This window comes from Quercus robur, chromosome 11 (assembly GCF_932294415.1).
Source record: "Quercus robur chromosome 11, dhQueRobu3.1, whole genome shotgun sequence".
Lineage (NCBI taxonomy): Eukaryota > Viridiplantae > Streptophyta > Magnoliopsida > Fagales > Fagaceae > Quercus > Quercus robur.
The window spans coordinates 24961572-24979739 of NC_065544.1; the positions used below are offsets into that span (position 1 = coordinate 24961572).

General features: G+C 35.7%; 2 protein-coding genes across 2 annotated transcripts in view; both read left to right on the forward strand.

Annotated features, from left to right (window-relative positions):
• LOC126705333 (MADS-box protein JOINTLESS-like) overlaps window positions 1–18168 on the forward strand; it is a 272125-nt gene that overhangs the window by 41092 nt on the left and 212865 nt on the right. The window lies entirely within an intron of this gene.
• Window positions 1–18168, forward strand: part of LOC126705341 (MADS-box protein JOINTLESS-like) — a 40164-nt gene that overhangs the window by 9104 nt on the left and 12892 nt on the right. The window contains exon 2 of the mRNA XM_050404285.1: window positions 12156–12234. Coding sequence (XP_050260242.1) covers window positions 12156–12234 — 79 coding nt within the window. The remainder of the gene's footprint in view (window positions 1–12155; window positions 12235–18168) is intronic.

The window sequence follows — 18168 nt, forward strand, 5'->3', positions numbered from 1 at the left end:
TTAACATTTGTGGGTAATGTGAGTATATATAGTGTGGGTACAAAAAGTGTGTATCAGATAGTACAATTTGGCAGAACAGAATGTTTCGCGGGTGTCTTGCGGGAAGGCCTTACCCGCGAGCTACTCGCGAAACAAAGTTGTCTCCATCTGTACTGACTCTTCGCATTCCAGTCATGTGCAAGGCACATGCTTCTCTTCGCAGGATGCTTAGTCTCGAGCTACCCACGAGAACTCTTCAGGCTTCAATTGCTTGAGTCTTTACACTCTTTCTCTCTATCACACAACCCTTACAATCAAATCTCACAATAAATACAGGGTACAAAAGATTGAATAAAATTACAATCAAATTTGGCACGGAATAAAAACCAACTAAAACCATAGTGTAAATCACAACTTTACAATCTTTCCCTTTGGCTATTCCGTGACAAAACCCCTATAACAGACTCTAGACTTAAACGTGAGTTTGGGAATAGCGGCAAAACTCACTAACACCTAATCTAGAAGCTGTGAAGCACTTGTACTTATATACCTGTAACCTGAAACACTTGCACACAAACAAAACTTCCATTAAGCTTATGACAAGTTGAATACATCATACGTATATGAGCATGTAAAAAGTGATCAAGTTAGTAAACACACTAGAGCATGTAAGCAAAACTTGATCAAATAGAATTAGTCATTGAAGAATGACTACAATGAACATTTAGCAAGTAAATGCTCATTCGAACATGCAATACAATAAAGAGCAATCCCACGGATCAATTGCATGTCCAACACTCGACCAATGCAAAATACATGAAGTATATGCATCTAGGAACAAGATCCTACTAGGGCACAAGAGTGAGGTACTCAAGACATATTGGCAATATCTTAAGAGTACAAATAGATGCTACAAAGCAATAAGGTAAACAAAACATACTGAATATAAACTGAAATTAAAAATAGAGTATTAAAGCTTTAAATAAAAGAATAAAAGTAGTAAACACAGTAAACCAAACAGTCAAACATTATTTACTATCTTCTCCTCCCCTTTTCACTGCACTCCCCCTATCACTACACTCCCCCTAACAGCGACACCATCTCCCCCTTTTTGTCATGGAATAGCTAGTCTTCATGTTCCTCTAGCTTCCTCTGTATTTGGTCCAGTTGAGTCTGAAGAGTTGTGAACTTGGTGTCGAAATGAATGTGTTGGGAGTGCATGATGGTAGCTAGTCCGGATATCTTGGTAGTAATCTCTTGGAGAGTAGCCATGATGCTGTCTAGCTGATCATCATAAACATGGGATGTAGCACTTGAGCTTCCTTGAGCAGCATGACTTTCTTTCTGGGTATTCTTCTTAGTGTGACTCATGCTTGCATGGAGAGTTCGGATATTAATTGGACTTGGCCTTGGATATGGACGCTTATCTTCCAAAGGATGCACACCTTTGAGCTTCAATATCCTTAAGATAAGGCGACAGAAAGGAATACAATTCCTTGAAGCAGTCCTGTCAACCGTTTTTGCCACAATGTGGAAAATATGAGAGCACACATCAATCTCTACATCAGTGATCAAACCATGCAAGAATAGTGCTCGACCAAGATTCATGTAACCGGTGCTGGACAGAGGGTAGATGTTGCAAAACATGATCATCGTGAGTAGCCTTAATTCAGGAGAAAGAGATGCGACACTTATTCAATTAGCTCCTAAAGCTCCTAAAGCTTCCCAAAGAACCTCCTCATCCGGATTCAATTCTTCATATACCACTGGGATAGATAATATTGGCCTGTTGATGTGTAGAATATTGGCCAAGTAGACGGGTGTAACTGAGAACTGCTTTCCTCTCACCCAGCACTTGATTTCCTCTCGTTTAACAACGGCATTTGCATAGAATTCTTTCACTAAGTTTTCGTATGCATCCTCAAGATTTGAAAGAAGAAAATTCCAATCTTTGGTGGCAAACCATATTGGAATATTTGTGTCTAGGAGAGAATGTTGATCAATGGCCCTTTCAACCAGCAATGGAGCATCTCCAAACTGGCTCTTGTAGGTCTGGAATGCAGCATAAGATCGGAACAAGTCAGATCATACACTCTTGTTGAAAAACGAGTTCTTTTTGACTTCAGTGAAGGGTCATCAACATCAATCACCAGCTCTTTCCCTTTGTTGTATCCTCCTTTCATAGCCGAGCTTTTAAATGAAGACATCTGCATAAGAGAACACAAAATAGAAAGGAAAGAAGTGCAAAAACACAAACATAGAACACAACTTGATTAGATTCAAGTTAGTTCAAAACAGCGGTAAAACAACTTAAACACAGAGCAAAAGCAACTCAAAACAGAGATGCATAAACATAATGCATGAATTAAGTAACTATGCATGTGTGTTTGTGCTGAGCATGTGCTGATGCATGTGTGTGCAACATGGCATTGAGGCAAAAATTGGACCTAGTATGAAAACACCACAAACACTAACCAAAACATGATTAGCATGATCAGTCATGACAAAATCCAAGCATTGGAACTCACTTGAGTCCAATTCAACACAAAAATGTCACTAGGACATTTTGTCAAACACCTAACATGCAACAAAGTACATAGATGATGTAAACTGCATGAACATAATGAACTTTGCCTCAATACATCCTCAAACTGCCATAAAGGGCCAACACAAGAACAATTACAGCAAATGGGACTCAGCCCAATCAAAGATTTTGAAAAAATTTCACAAAAACTAAGAACTCCAACCCATTTTCGAAAAATCCCCAATTTTTGAACCCTAACTTAAAATCTGTATAAACTAAGAAAAACATGAAGAAGATGTTTAGGAAAACATACATTGAAGTAAGTTTGCAGAGATTTTAGCTTGAAAAAGATGGGGTTTGAGTGAAAAATGAGTTTTGGGTTGAAGGGGGTTCGAGAGAGTCTAAGCGAGGGAAGTGAAGAATTTTTGAAAAACATGTCACATCTGCTACATAAAAACTGAGAACACGCTTTTTTCGTGGGTTAGAAAGTAGCAAAATAGTCGCAAGAAAGTCGCGAAATGGGCCACTAAAGCTCAAAAGCTCTCGCGAGAAGCTTTTAGTTGCGAACTAGTAGCGAGATAGTCGCGATAGCTTTTGTATGAACTAGAAAATTTTTAGTTTTTGCCAAAAAACATTTTGCGAGAAGAGTTTAGTTGCAAAATATTCACGAGGCAGTAGTGAGACTTTCTGTATGAAAATGTGACTTTTTAATTTCTTTTAAGCACATTTTGCGGGAAGCTCTCAGTCACGAGCTTCTCGCGAAAAGACCTCTGAACCAGTTTTTGAAGAAAAACACAAAAATGCATTTTGAACAAAAACTAAAAGCACGAAAGTATAAAATCACTTTCAAAAACATATAAAACACTCAAAAATCTTTTTAGGTTTGATCAGCAAATACTTGAGCATACACATCACATTTGAACATGTACAATCACACAAATGAGATAAGCATTAATTGAATCGAAGTCTTGCGTGTTGTGGGTGAGTATCAAATGTGGAATAATTCTTAAACTAGAGTGAAACTTCAATGATCAATTTAATCAAGTCATACACAACTGGTACGAAATCAAGAGGACTATCTCAATTATAGAAATGAACATATATGACCTCTCACAAGAAAATAATTACAAAACTTAGAAGCTTTTCATTTGGCTTTTGCATAAATCATAACAATTGATCCTTTTTGGATAATACATCTCTTTTTGAGATCGGTGCTTGAAATTTTGATATTTCAACATGTAGAGTTAGCCTTTGGCTTTTTGAGCACCATACATTTCAATACATAAGTCGCTTTTTCTTTTTCCTAGTCAAATACTAGTATGTGCGACAGGCTTTTGCAGCTCATTATCTCTTTTCATTTGAAGATTTACATTTGGAGAGCTCTATAACAAAAACATAAAAATAGAGTGGGAAGAGATATAAGCACAAGTCTATGCAAATATCAAGACCATCAAGACTATTGACCAATCATTCATGACAAGCTTGAAGATTTATTTACAACAATCACACATAGATTTCTAGATTTCTCTCACATAGATAAATGTGCATACAGAACAAGCTAGGCTTATAAATGCACTACTCCATTAGTACGAAGGTACTAGGCCAAACTCATATGTGAAATACACAACAAAAACGATCAAACTTTTTGAAGATTTTTCAATTTTTATGGGTTTTTGAATTTTTTGAACACACTCAAAAACAGAACAGGATAAGTAAGATCAACAAAAACAGGTATAAACCAAAACCAAAAAAATGCTAAAAACTAAACATGTGAGACCTAAACACTTGATGTGTAACAATGAACAGAATAGGTTCACAGAAAAGACAGAGTTCAAGGAATGGATACCGACACCAATGGTCTTACGCAAAGACTCAAACCTTAGACCATCAAGAGGTTTAGTAAAGATGTCTGCCTTCTGGTTGTTAGTGTTGATGAACTCCAAATACACAGTCTTTTCCTCCACCAAATCTCGATATGCTTTGATTTTGAGTGTTGAACTGGGTTTTCGGACAAATTTATGGCATTGGTATTGTCACAGAACACACACAGTGTCTTGAGTGATTCCATAATCATGTAGAAGCTTCTTCATCGATAATAATTATGCACAACAACTCGCCGCTGCAATGTACTTAGCTTCAGCCATTGATAGAGAAACTGAATTTTGCTTTTTGCTCATCCAAGACACTAGGTTATTTCCAAGATAGAAGCAACCACTGGAAGTGCTTTTCCTGTCATTAATGCACTCGGCCCAATCAGCATCAGAATATCCAGCTAGGCACTCATTCGAGTCTCTTGAATACCAGATTCCATAATCAGATGTGCCATTTATGTTACGGATAATTCGCTTGACTGCTGTCAAGTGTGACTCTTTGGGTGCTGCTTGAAACCGAGCACATACTCCTACACTAAAAGCGATGTCTGGTCTGTTAGCAGTGAGATAGAGAAGACTACCGATCATGCTTCGATAAAGTGTTGGATCCACTTCTACACCTGCTGCATCATGACTCAGTTTTGCTAAGAAACTCATGGGAGTGGAAGTGTGTTTCTTAAAGTCTAGGCCAAATCTCTTTACAAGATTTTTGGCATATTTCTCTTGAGAGATAAATATCCCATATTCTCATTGTTTCACTTGAAGCCCTAGGAAGTAGTTTAGCTCTCCCACCATGCTTATCTCAAACTCCCTTTTCATTTCTTCTGAGAATTCATGAGCTAGGTGATCGATTATGGATCCAAAGACAATGTCATCCACATATACTTGAGCAACAAGGAGAGATTTCTCCTCTTTTTTGACAAACAAAGTTCGATCGGCTTGACCTCTCTTGAAACCATGATCCAAGAGGTATGTGGTGAGGCGATCATACCAAGCTCTTGGTGCTTGTTTCAGCCCATATAATGCCTTCTTTATCCTTAACACATGATCCGGAAAGTGAGGGTCTTGAAACCCCTTTGGTTGCTCAACAAACACTTCTTTGTTTAAAGAACCGTTCAAGAAAGCACTTTTACATCCATTCGATATAGCTTGAAGTTCAAAATGCATGCTATAGAGAGAAGAATTCGGATTGACTCTAGTCTTACAACTGGAGCAAAAGATTCATCAAAGTCTATGCCTTCAACTTAGGTATATCCTTGAGCCACCAATCTAGACTTGTTTCAGACAATTTCACCATCTTCATTAGTCTTGTTCTTGAAGATCCACTTGGTGCCAATTCCATGTGTATCCTTGGGCCTTGGTACCAACTCCCATACATCATTTCTAACAAATTGATGCAACTGTTGGTGCATAGACTCTACCAAATTCTCATCCTTCAAAGTTTCCTCCACTTTCTTTGGTTCAAATTGAGCAAGATAGCAGTTGTATGTCACATGATTCGCACTATAGGCTGGTTCTTTTCTCAACCAAATTCCTTCATCTAAATCACCAATGATATTGCTTGAGGGATGATTGGTCTCTTGGAAGTGGAAGGTTCCTCATCACGAAAGATTGGAGGTTGAACTTCAGAAGGGGTGAGTGGACCAGAAGATCCTTGAGTTGATCTAGTCTCTCTTCTTGATATAGGAGGTGTAAGCTCCTTTTCCGGTAATTCTATCTCAGCATCCTCACCTTGAGATATATTGTCGTTACCCTCATTCTTCTTAAAATTCGATTCTTCACCATCATCATCTATATCCTTTTCAGAGATAGTGTCATCGATGACCACATTTATTGATTCTATCACTGTCTTAGTGCGCTTATTGTACACTCTATATGCACGGCTATTTGTTGAATATCCTAGGAATATCCCTTCATCACTCTTAGCATCAAATTTTCTAGGATTCTCCCTATCATTGAGAATATAACACTTGCTACCAAATGCTCGGAAGTATTTCACCTTCGGCTTCTTTTTTCTCCAAATTTCATACGATGTCTTCTTTGTTCCTGCTCGGAAGTAAATCCTATTCCCAATGTAACACGAAGTATTCATTGCTTCAACCCAAAACTTCTGTGGAATGCTTTTGTTTAGTAACATTACTCTTGCCATTCCTTGGATCACCCGGTTCTTTCTTTCAACCACCCCATTTTGTTGTGGAGTTTTTGGAGCTAAAAATTCCTTCTTGATGCCGTGTTCATTGCAGAATGCTTTAAACTTTGCATTTTCAAATTCCTTCCCATGATCACTTCTGATTTTAACTATGAGAACTCCCTTCTCATTCTGCAGCCTCTTGCATAGCCTTTCCATCTTATCACATGCTTCCAACTTCTCTCTAAGAAATTCCACCCAAGAATATCTTGAGAAATCGTCAACAACCACCATAATATAGCGCCTTCCACCCATGCTTTCTGTTCTTGTTGGACCCATTAGATCCACATGTAGTAACGTAGCAACCACATTTACTTTCGGATGGCTTGACTTTGTTTGTTTTCCTAATTGACATGGACCACACATATTCTTCTCAATTTTTCCAAACTTTGGTAAACCAATCACAGCTTCAAGCTTTGAGACTTTTGCCACTTGTTTGTAATTAGCATGTCCAAGTCTTTGATGCCACAACTCCAAAAGATTCACTCGAGCACTTCGACATGCTATGCTTGGTTTGGGAATGACCCCATAACAATTGTTGGTGGTCCTAAGCCCCTTCAAAACTTGAACACCTTCTTAATTTAGGATTAGACATCCTTTATTTGAAAATTGGACTAAGAAGTCTTTATCACAAATCTGAGTGATACTTAGCAAGTTCACTTTCAATCCCTTAATGTACAGCACATCTGTTAACAAAGGCAATCCTGGAATATCCACGGTTCCCTTTCCAAGAACTTGTGAGTGACTACCATCTCCAAATGTCACAAAGCCATCTTCCTTCTCTTTAAGAGTTTTGAACATAGACTAATCTCCAGTCATATGTCTTAAACAACCGCTATCAAGATACCATAAACATGAATTAAATACTTTCAATGCGATATGAACAAAAAGACAAGCATGAGATAGGCATTCTTGACCATCAAAGCAGGACTCATCTTTCTTTACTTCATTCATAGATGAGTGAATCTTTCTTTTCAGACAGTCTAGTTTGTCACACAAACGTCTATTCCTTTTCTTATATTTGTCAATTAGGAATTTGACTCACGCAAGCTATTGTGAATATCATGATTCCTATGAACTAGAGAATTCAGCATGTGTATAAAGATTCTAGCATGTTTCTTTTATTTGAATAACTCTAAAAATTCATTACTAGAACAATCCAAAACTGCTCATAGAGTCATTTTCACAAACACCTTGACTATGCTTTATGTTGGCCTTTACCAAATCACTTTCCATGGCAAACCAAGAGGGTCTAGGATCACACTTAGGTATTTAAACCACAGTGAGTGTACCTATTCTGATACCAATTGAAAGCTCAAAAATGTGTTAAAAATACAAGAGCTGTTTAGACCTTCAAATAAAAGTTACGACTCGATAGATTTTATACTAACTTAATTCTAAATGCGGAATAGTATAAATACGAGCGAATAAACAAACAAGCTATTCTAACACATATTTATATAATCAAAGCAATAAAATGAAATGCAAAAGAGTAGGGAGGAAGAATGCAAACATGGATAACACACCGATGTGTTATCGAAGAGGAAACCGAAGAACTTGGCGAAAAACCTCTCCGCCGCCCTCCAAGCGGTAATCGATCCACTAGACAATCAGTTGGGATACATGGGTTAGCAAGAGACCCTCCAAGCCTAATCTACCCGCTGTACCTAAGCCCTCCAAGCTCTTATTCAAACAAGGCTTCTCGGAACCAAGTCTTCTCTAACTCTCCGAATCCCACAACAAGCTCCATGTTGTATCTGCCATCCTTGACTTCTTCCAATGCTTCCCAGCAGTACCAAACGATCACTTGACACTCTGAAAAGGTGTGTTAAGTGTTTGGACTATCAACCTCTCAATGGTATGGAAATAGAGAGGTAGGAGTTGAGGAAAATCCACAAGCTTATGTGTAGAGATATGAGTATGATAATCTCTAACTCTCAAGGTTTTAAGCTAGGGTTTTCTCTTAGAAGCACTCCTTAACATTTGTGGGTAATGTGGGTATATATAGTATGGGTACAGAAAGTGTGTATCAGATAGTACAGTCTGGTAGAATAGAATGTTTCGCTGGTGTCTCGTGGGATGGCATTACCCGCGAGCTATTCGCGAAACACAGCTGTCTCCATCTGTACTGACTCTTCACATTCCAGTTATGTGTAAGACACATGCTTCACTTCGCAGAATGCTTAGTCGCGAGCTACCCGTGAGAACTCTTTAGGCTTCAATTGCTTGAGTCTTCACACTCTCTTTATCACACAACCCTTACAATCAAATCCCACAATAAATACAAGGTACAAAAGATTGAATAAAATTACAATCAAATTTGGCACGGAATAAAAGCTAACTAAAACCATAGTTGTAAATCACAACTTTACAGTATGTCTGCTTGAAATCTCAGTGGGGGTACTGTAGCTGTGTATGTTCAAAACAAGACCTATGCAAGACATCATAGGGAAAGATATAGAGAGTACTCTAGTTTAGCCCTTTGAGATACGGTACTTAAAATGAACTGAAATTACCATTCAATGATACAAAACCACAAACTGACAAATTGGAGATCTTACCCCTAGTATCACATCAAAGGTGACACAGAATTCTACCATTCTAACAAGCATTACAAATAGGAAAATGGTAACATCAAGAGAGGACAAAAGTGTTTTCTCATTTATTTTAAAAATGAAAAAAAGAATTGCGTCTACATGTTCCTAAATATAAGAGACTTTACCATCTAAGCAAGGCTAGTTACACAATTCTTAATGAAGGACTACAGACAGACAGGATAACCACTTAAGTTCCAATTGATAATAATTCCATGACTGGAATGATGAACACGATCAAATGTTGGAATAACCTAGTTGTGAAGATATGTGATTGGCAAGACTAGCTTTAGTAAGCCAACAAGTCGAAAGAATAAGATTAGGAAGACATACTCATGCGAAATGATGTCATGACTGACTTGACTTTGAATAAGAATCTCTAATTACTAATTAAACCACAGTGAAAATAAGTAGCATAACTAAGTCAATTAACTAGATTTCTTTCAAATTTGATAAGCACTATGTTTGTTTTAGTATTCATCTTATAGTCACATTAATCAGGATCATGATAATAACATGGTCTTTTCCATCATAATTGTGCTCTTTATAGTGCATTAGTAGGACTTATCAACTTGTCTTTGATTGTGGTTGTGAAGAATTGCAATTAACCAGATAAAGCATTTTCAAAAGGAATTTCAATGTAGTTAATGATAAAATTTTCAGCAACATTAATTTAAATAACAAGAATTGCATACCAAGATATCTAGGATTTTGTAGGGTTTCATAATGAACTGTCATGGAAAACTAATATGACGAGTTTTGTGAAGTCTAACTTTGAATTTTAGAGTATCTTTTCAATCTTTAAACTTTCCAAAACTAAAACAATATTTACTCTATGATATTTATCCCGCGAGCAGTAATTATGTAACATTTTAATGCAATAGCTTGAACCAAATCCAAAAGTCTTAAGTCATTTTATTTGATGCCTACAAAAATTAGAAATTTACTAAATAAGTGAGAAATTAATATGATGTAGAACACAGTAGGAAAATAAGAATGAGAGAATAAACAAGACAAATACTAGGCTTCACCACCTAGACTTTGCCTGCAAGCCCTAGACATCACCATTCACCACCAAACAAAGAGAAATATATCATTCTCAAATTATCAAATTATTCTTATTCATATTGTACTACCTTTCACGGCTACAAAGTACTAGTTTAATAGGGTTTGGGTATTGCACCAATATGGAAAATGACTAATCAAATCTCTTAAAACCCTTCACATTAAAACCAAGTTCAAAATTTAAAGTCAAAAACAATATTATTTTCACAATCAAAAATAATTTTGGTGCCTCAACGTGCATCTCCTTTGCATAACCAATTTTTGGTGCCTCAATGTTACTATCTGTCATGTGTAAAGCTTTACCCTCAAGTTTGTTGGGTTGTTTTTGAGTGGATGCCATTATTTTGTCTTATTTGGCATTAATTTTAGTGATTACCTGCTACCCCAATTTTTACAAAATAGGTGAAACTTTTTGAATTTCCTTTCTTACACTAGCTAAAAGTGGACTGAGAAGATTCAAGGAAATTTCTTTATATATGTCCAGAGACAATTGTTTCCTTGGCCAAAAATACAACAAGTGAATAGATGGACCCAATTATTTTAAAGAAAATTTGAAACAGCAATCAATGCATCACACTCAAGGTCTAGCATCACCAAGCATGATCAGACCTTTGCAACAGTGTCAAGATTTGAAGCCTCCTTCGTATAGTAACAATTGAGCACATGAGACAAATAGACAAATTTTCAAATGTGGCTACAATCAGCTAAAATATTTCCTTCATTTGCTCATCATCATATGGGGCATCTGGCGTTGTTATCCTCGTAATCTCAATGATGCAAGATGCAATTGAAAAATTCATTAGTGACCGATGCCTTCATTGAGGGTTAAAGTGCATCATGCATTGATTTGTTTGATGCAAGATCCACATTTTCTAACAAATTTTTGACTTTATCAATAAGTGTGAGGAGGTTATCAATTGAGGAATAAGAGTTAAGGAGGCTTTTCCCAATTCCCATCCTCCTTAAGCTGCTTCTCAAAGTCTCTATTGAAGGAGTCATTTTTAGCCACAAAATACAAATATTGAAACTCTACTCGTTGCTAAAAGCTAAAGAACTTGATATGCACGGGTTGGCTTTTGGGTTTAATGGGCTAATCTCACTTCTTTTGAAAATTGGGCTAATGGGTGTAGGTTTTTTTTTTTTTTTTTTTTTTTTTTTTTTTTTGGGGACTGATTTGAATTGGGCGGAGGTCAAACATTCTTATACCAAGTTGATGTAGAATAAAATAGGAAAATAAAGTTAAAAGTAGAATAAAAGGATAAACAGGACAAAGATTAGGCTCCACCTTCTAAAATCTGCTTGCAAGCCCTAGGCATCACCCTAAGGGTATTCGGCACCACTACCAAACAAAGAGAAATTCATCACTCTGAAATCATCAAATTATTCTAATTCAAATTGTATTGCCTTTCATGATTACAGGAGCACTAGTTTAATAGGGTTTAGGGATTGCACCAATATAGAAAAATGCCTAGTCAAATCACTTAAAACCTTCAACATTAAAACTCAATTTAAAATTTAAAGTAAAAAAAATAAAAATTAGGTTGAAAAATAAAATCTTTGATAATTTTAATGCTCCTTGCATCATAATATACCCCTTGTGTCAATCAATATAAATAATTTTGGGGTTCATATAGATGTTCACCTTTATAGTTTGACCAAATTAGAAGTTTGCACAAAGTTTGTGCCAATCAATATAAATATCACTTGTGCTTCACATTTTAATTTGGAACACAATTGGCTTGCAAACATTGGAAGATATGTGGTATGCCACGTGAGATAAATTATTAATTCTTTAGTCACTAGCTCAAGTTTTATTTCCTTAGATATGTGTCAGAAATACATACTAGTACTTTATAAGTTCGTCTGCACTTTCAATTTACTAAAATGAGAGAGAGATAGAAGAATTGAATGTGTTATCCTTTTGTTGTTTGAAGTATGCAGCAAGTAATTGAAAGGCATAATCTACGTCCAAAGAATCTTGGCAAAATGGACCAACTATCTCTTGAGCTACAGGTATGATGTTTTAAAGTTTTTTAGTTAGGTAAATAAATGAGGTGGAAAGTCATAAGAAACAGATTACATCTACTTTGAGATAATAACTCTTGAATCCATAAGAGGTGCCTTTAATTCACAAGATGAAATTTGACGTCCACCAAAAGGAATGGAGAAAAAACTTTTAGAAATTTATATTAATGAAATTCTGAATTACGTTGGAGGCTACTATGCATATAAATGGGAAAAGAAATAATAGAGAGGCTAGTAGACCATAAAACACCCGTTAAGCAAAAAATGAGGCTAGAGTTATGAAAAATCGCCAAAAACATGAAAATTATAAAATTTACAAAATGAAATCCTACAAACCTTAGGAAACATTTCAAAAAAAATGGGATCTTATTTTGAATTCTAAATTGAAAGTTAAAAAAAACTTTCCGTAAATAGCAAAAATTACCAAATGAATGCCTAAATGCAGGAATTTGTCCAAAAAGTGGCATAGGTCATGGCCATAACTTAAAATTACCATACAACTACAATGAAGTGTTAGTCCCAAAAATTTTTAGTGTCAATTATGAATTCTCAATAGTTTAGTATGCCAGATGTATTTTTCCTTAATTCTATTCTATCTGAATTCATAGTCTTTGTTACTTCCTTACTTGACAAGTCCTTTTGATTACTTCTACTATTTTTTTTTTTTTGGTCATCCTCTACCCTTTTTCATTACCTCAACTTGAATCAACTTTTTCTTTCTTATTGGTGCATTAATCACTCTCTTCTAAACATGACCAACTCTAACTTTATCAATAGAGTCACCCCTAACTTCAAGCAGATTTCCTTATTTTAAATTCTATCTTTATGTGTATTTTCATCTATCCATTTTAATATTCTTATCTCCAATGTTTTCATTTAATGTTGATACACAATTTTATCATTGTCATAAGGAAACATGACAGGATTATTTCTTAATCAGATAGCTCATGAAATTTTCAGGGAAATTTTTAGACTCATATTTTATTGAAAATCGTACTACCATAAGAAAAGCTAGGTATCATTTTTTGGAACACTTAGAGGACTTGTTGTGGCCCTAACATTTCGGCAACCTAAAATTTTTTTATTGAAGGCAGGATTGGAATTGCTTACATATTTTAGAATCATTGATAAAATAAAAGGTGCTCTCATCTTATAGTCATTGCTATCAACTTGTTTACAGTAAAGCACGTACCATAAATACCAAAAATGATTAAATAATTAAATGATTGCCTAAATGAAGTAATTTACCTGAAAAGTAGTGTAGATCTTGGTCATAACTTAAAATTACCATAAATAATGAAAATGATATATAACTCTCAAAGTTTTTTCCAATGTTTTCATCTTAAAGTTAATGCAGGTAATTTTATCATTGTCAAAAGGAAACATGACTCTGGATTATTTCTTGATGCACTTTCTCATGAAATTTGCATTTTATTGAAAATCCTACTACCGTAAATAAGCAGAAATTAAATAACAAGTACACACAAAGAGCACAAGAATTTACGTGGTTTGACAAACTACCTACCTCCACGGCAACAATGAAGAAATTTCACTTTAAAAATAGGGAGATATAATAGTGCACAATAACACTCTCTAGAAACCCAAATTCCAATACACCCTAACTCTCTCTCACCCACAAGACAAAACAAGAAAACTCTATTCTTCTTACGCGGCTGTTGTTAGGTTTTAGGAATTGTCTCTTGTAATTGCCGCACACTAGCACTTATATATTGCTATGCTTAAGTCGGCAATGTAGGATTCCTTGTATCAATGTATTCGGTCAATTACTGTGACCGACTTAGACTTGTGGTTTCTTATTACAAGTTGTATTTGGTTTACTTGTAATTGACTTGGGCTTGTGGCAATTCAAGCCACACACGTGGGCCCATTTCAACAAATCTCTACCTTGACTTGAATTGATTAAGCTACACTAGCAAATTCCTCCATCGCCGCCATCTTAGACCTTAAGGGCTCAAAAGTTGCAAACACCAATCAAGTTCAAGCAGCTCTTGAACTTTTCTGTTGAAACTGGCTTTGTTAACATACTAGATGATTTCTCTTTCTCTTTCTGTGAGTAATCCTTAGCCACTAACTGTGTCTTGAATTATTCACCTTCAATTTTTGATAATGCTTCTTTCTTGCGGTATACCCACTTGCAACCAATAGCCTTCTTTTCCTTGGACAATTTCAATGATTCCTAAGTCTTATTCTTCTGTAGTGACCCCATCTCTTCTACATTCCTATAAGACAATGCATCTCCACTGCTAGTTATGAGAGCAAAGCTAATCATATCTTCAAAGCCATATCTCTGTGGTGCTTTGTGAACCCGCTTCTCTCTACCTTTAGCAATTGAATATGGCTCTTTTGTGTTGTTGTGGATCAATATCATTATCATTACCCTTATCACTAGCTGAACTATTCTTGTCAAACTCCACCTCAACAGTTAATTTCTCCTGTGAACTATTATCACATATCTTTGCTTCATTCTGTCTCAACATAAAGGCTTCATCAAATATGACATCTCTGTTGGTCACCATTTTCTTTGAGATTGGATCCCAAAGGCTGTAGCCTTTAGAGAATCTCCAACAGTCTCTCTAAATTTTTGTATTGTTTGGAAATGAATAGTAACTTTTACCTATTCACTTTTTCAAATACACTTTTCAATAAACTCTCTATCTTTTTCTCTATTCCATTAAAATATTATTTCTTTATTCTTTTTTTAATATTTCTTAATTCATCTATATTTTTCAAATTCCAAACAACATTAACAATCATATATATATTTTTTTTTAAAGAGAAATGTTGCGTCTATAACATTTTTTTTGCAATATTTTCACAATAAAATCTTATATGGTAAGTTGTTACTAGTTCTAATTTGAACCCACCATTTAAATTATTTTTTTACTCACCAATATCAATTAATAACAATCTGTCACTTAAAATTTATTGTAAAAGTATTGTGAAAATATCGTAGTAATGTTACTCAATTTTGATTTCTTATTTTTTATATTATTTTTCCTTTCTTTCTTTTGTTTTTTTTTTTTTCATCCATACGTTTTTTCTTTCCTTTTTTCTCTTGTTTTTTCTCCTCCACACACGTACACCTACCCCTATATCTATCTTCACTCTTTTTTTGACTTTTTGTTTTTCTAGTTCTTGATCTCCAGACTCCAGAACATATCTCCATTTCTCCCTCTCTTTTTTTCTCTCTTACACACACAAATTTCTCTCCCTCTATCTCACACAAACAAATATTCTCTCTCATACACACATAAATCATCGGCAGAGAAGTGGAGATCAGCGTTCTACACAGATCAACGTTCTACATTTTTTTTTATTAGTTTTATTTTATTGTTCAGATTTCATTATGCTTATGAGAAAGATTGTTTTTGTGTTTCAAATCTGTCAAATGGGTTTTGTGTTTTTGTTTTGATTGTGGTATGTTTTAGTTTGTAACCGTTGAGATAGAGAAGCACGAGAGAGTGAAGAACGAAAGAGAAAAGGAATGAGAGAGAAAGAATTATTTTTTTATTCAGGTTGGTATTATTTTAAGGGAGAATATTGTTTAGAGGTGCTACAGTAATTGTTACAGTGCTCTCCATGTTAATAGAGCTACTGTAGCAAATCTGAAAAAAAAAAATTTGGAGATGGAGAGGTTGTTGGAGGGGTTTTTTTGTGTGTTTGCTCTCCATATTTGGCTTTAGAGAGCCTATTGGAGATGCTCTTAACACCTTTTTCAAAACCAAGAAATATGCATTTTCTTGACTTCAAATCCAATTTAGAATGCTCTCCACTTTGCACATGCACAAAAGTTGGACAACCAAAGATTTTTGGACTCAAATACTTGGCCAAACCTCTTCTGGAATCTTGAAATCAATGGCTGATGATGGAGATCTATTAATAATGAAGCTTGTTGTGTTAGCCGTCTCTGCTGAGAACACCTTAGCCAACCGTATTCAATCTCATGCATTTGGCTCTTTCTACAAAGGTTCTGTTCATTCTCTCTGCATCCCCATTCCGTTGTGGAGTTCCTTTAACTATGAAGTGACGAGTAATATCTTCTAATTTTTTATCTCTATACTCTAGTCCATTATCTATTCTAAAGTATTTTATTTTCATGCCAGTCTGATTTTCAACTTATGCTTTCCACTTTTTAAATATGCCAAGCACATCAGACTTATGCCTCATAAAATAAATCCATACCTTTCTAGAGTGGTGTTCAATGAAACTGACAGAGTACTGAGCATCGCTATGAGAAGAGACTGAAATTGGACTCCATACATCTGAATGAACATAGTCAAGAACACCTTTACTTGTATGAGAGCCTATCTTGAAAATGACTCTATGCTGCTTCTCATACACACAATACTCACAAAAGTCTAGCTGGCATGTCTTCACCCCTTTCAATAAATTTTTCTTGTGCAGCTCTAACACACCACGTTCACTAATATGGTCAAGTCACATATGCCATAAATTTGTGTCGTCAGTGCTGGACTCTATCAAAGTGGTGACTGCAACTCTTCCTATAACTATGTTCCCAATCAATCTGTAAAGCGTGCTTACTTTCTGTCCCTTCATCACCGTCAAAGCACCTTTGGTAATCTTCATGATTCCACCCTTTAATGAGTATGAATACCCCAAATCATCCAATACTCCTAAAGAAATTAAATTCTTCCTAAGATCTGGAATATGTCTAACATTACTAAGAACTCTTACAACTCCATCAAACTTCTTGATCTTCATAGTACCAATCCCAATTACCGGGCATGTAGCATCATTACCCACTTGGACCATGCCACCATTGTAAGGCTTATACATGTCAAGCCAATCTTTCTTTGGAGTCATATGAAATGAGCATACTGAATCTAAAACTCAAGATTCCAGTAGAACATTATTACTTGAATGAGACTGAAAGTAAATCTGCACCAACCTCACTTTCATTTGATGTTTCTTCAACAACATTAGCTGATTCTAGGGGCTTCTTTCCATTCCTCTTCTCCTCTAAATGCTCTTTCTACTCTTTACACTAATTCTTGTAATGCCCTTTCTTGTGACAATAAAAGCACTCTACTTCTTTCTTTGTATGTGATCTAGACTGAGATCTCTTCCCGTTGGATTTTGATTCACTTCTACGCCGATTACTCGACTCTGACTTTACAATAAGTCGATCAGCCTGAGAACCATCGTCATCTAGCTTCATCTTTACGTGTGACAACAGAGCACTAGTCATCTTATCGAGTACTACAGTCTCTTTCTTGCACATCAACGTAGGCACTAGATCATCAAAATGTGTAGGCAGCGATGCTAATAAGATTAACGCTTTATCTTCGTCTTCATAATTAACCCCAAAACTTGACAATTGGGTGTTCAACATGTTAAACGTGTTGAGATGCTCCAACAGATCTGAACCCTCCTTCATATGCAATCTGTAAAGTTGCTTCTTCACGTAGAACTTGTTCGTCAGATTCTTTCTCATATAAAGACCTTTTAGTTTGACCCAAATTTCTTTTGTGGTTTTTGCTTCTAGGATGTTGTGAATGACCTTATCACCTAGGTTGAGACGAATAACGCTAGCTGCTTTCTCATTCATCTCTACCCATTCTTCATCCTTCATCATTTCCCGTTTCTTCTCCTTCCCAAGTAAGGCCTTATGAACTCCTTTTTGAATTAGGAGATCCTTCATCCGCCTTTGCCAAAGGGAAAAATTTTCCTTACCACAAAACTTCTCTACGTCATACTCTGTGCTTGACATCTTTATTGAATTCAAAAGATTGAATCCTAACCTAGCTCTGATACCACTTGTTGTGCAAATAACACCCCAGGACTCAAATCAATAATAGTAAATAAGTAGAAATTAAATAACAAGCACACACAAAGAGCATAAGAATTTACGTGGTTCGGCAAACTGCCTACCTCCACGGT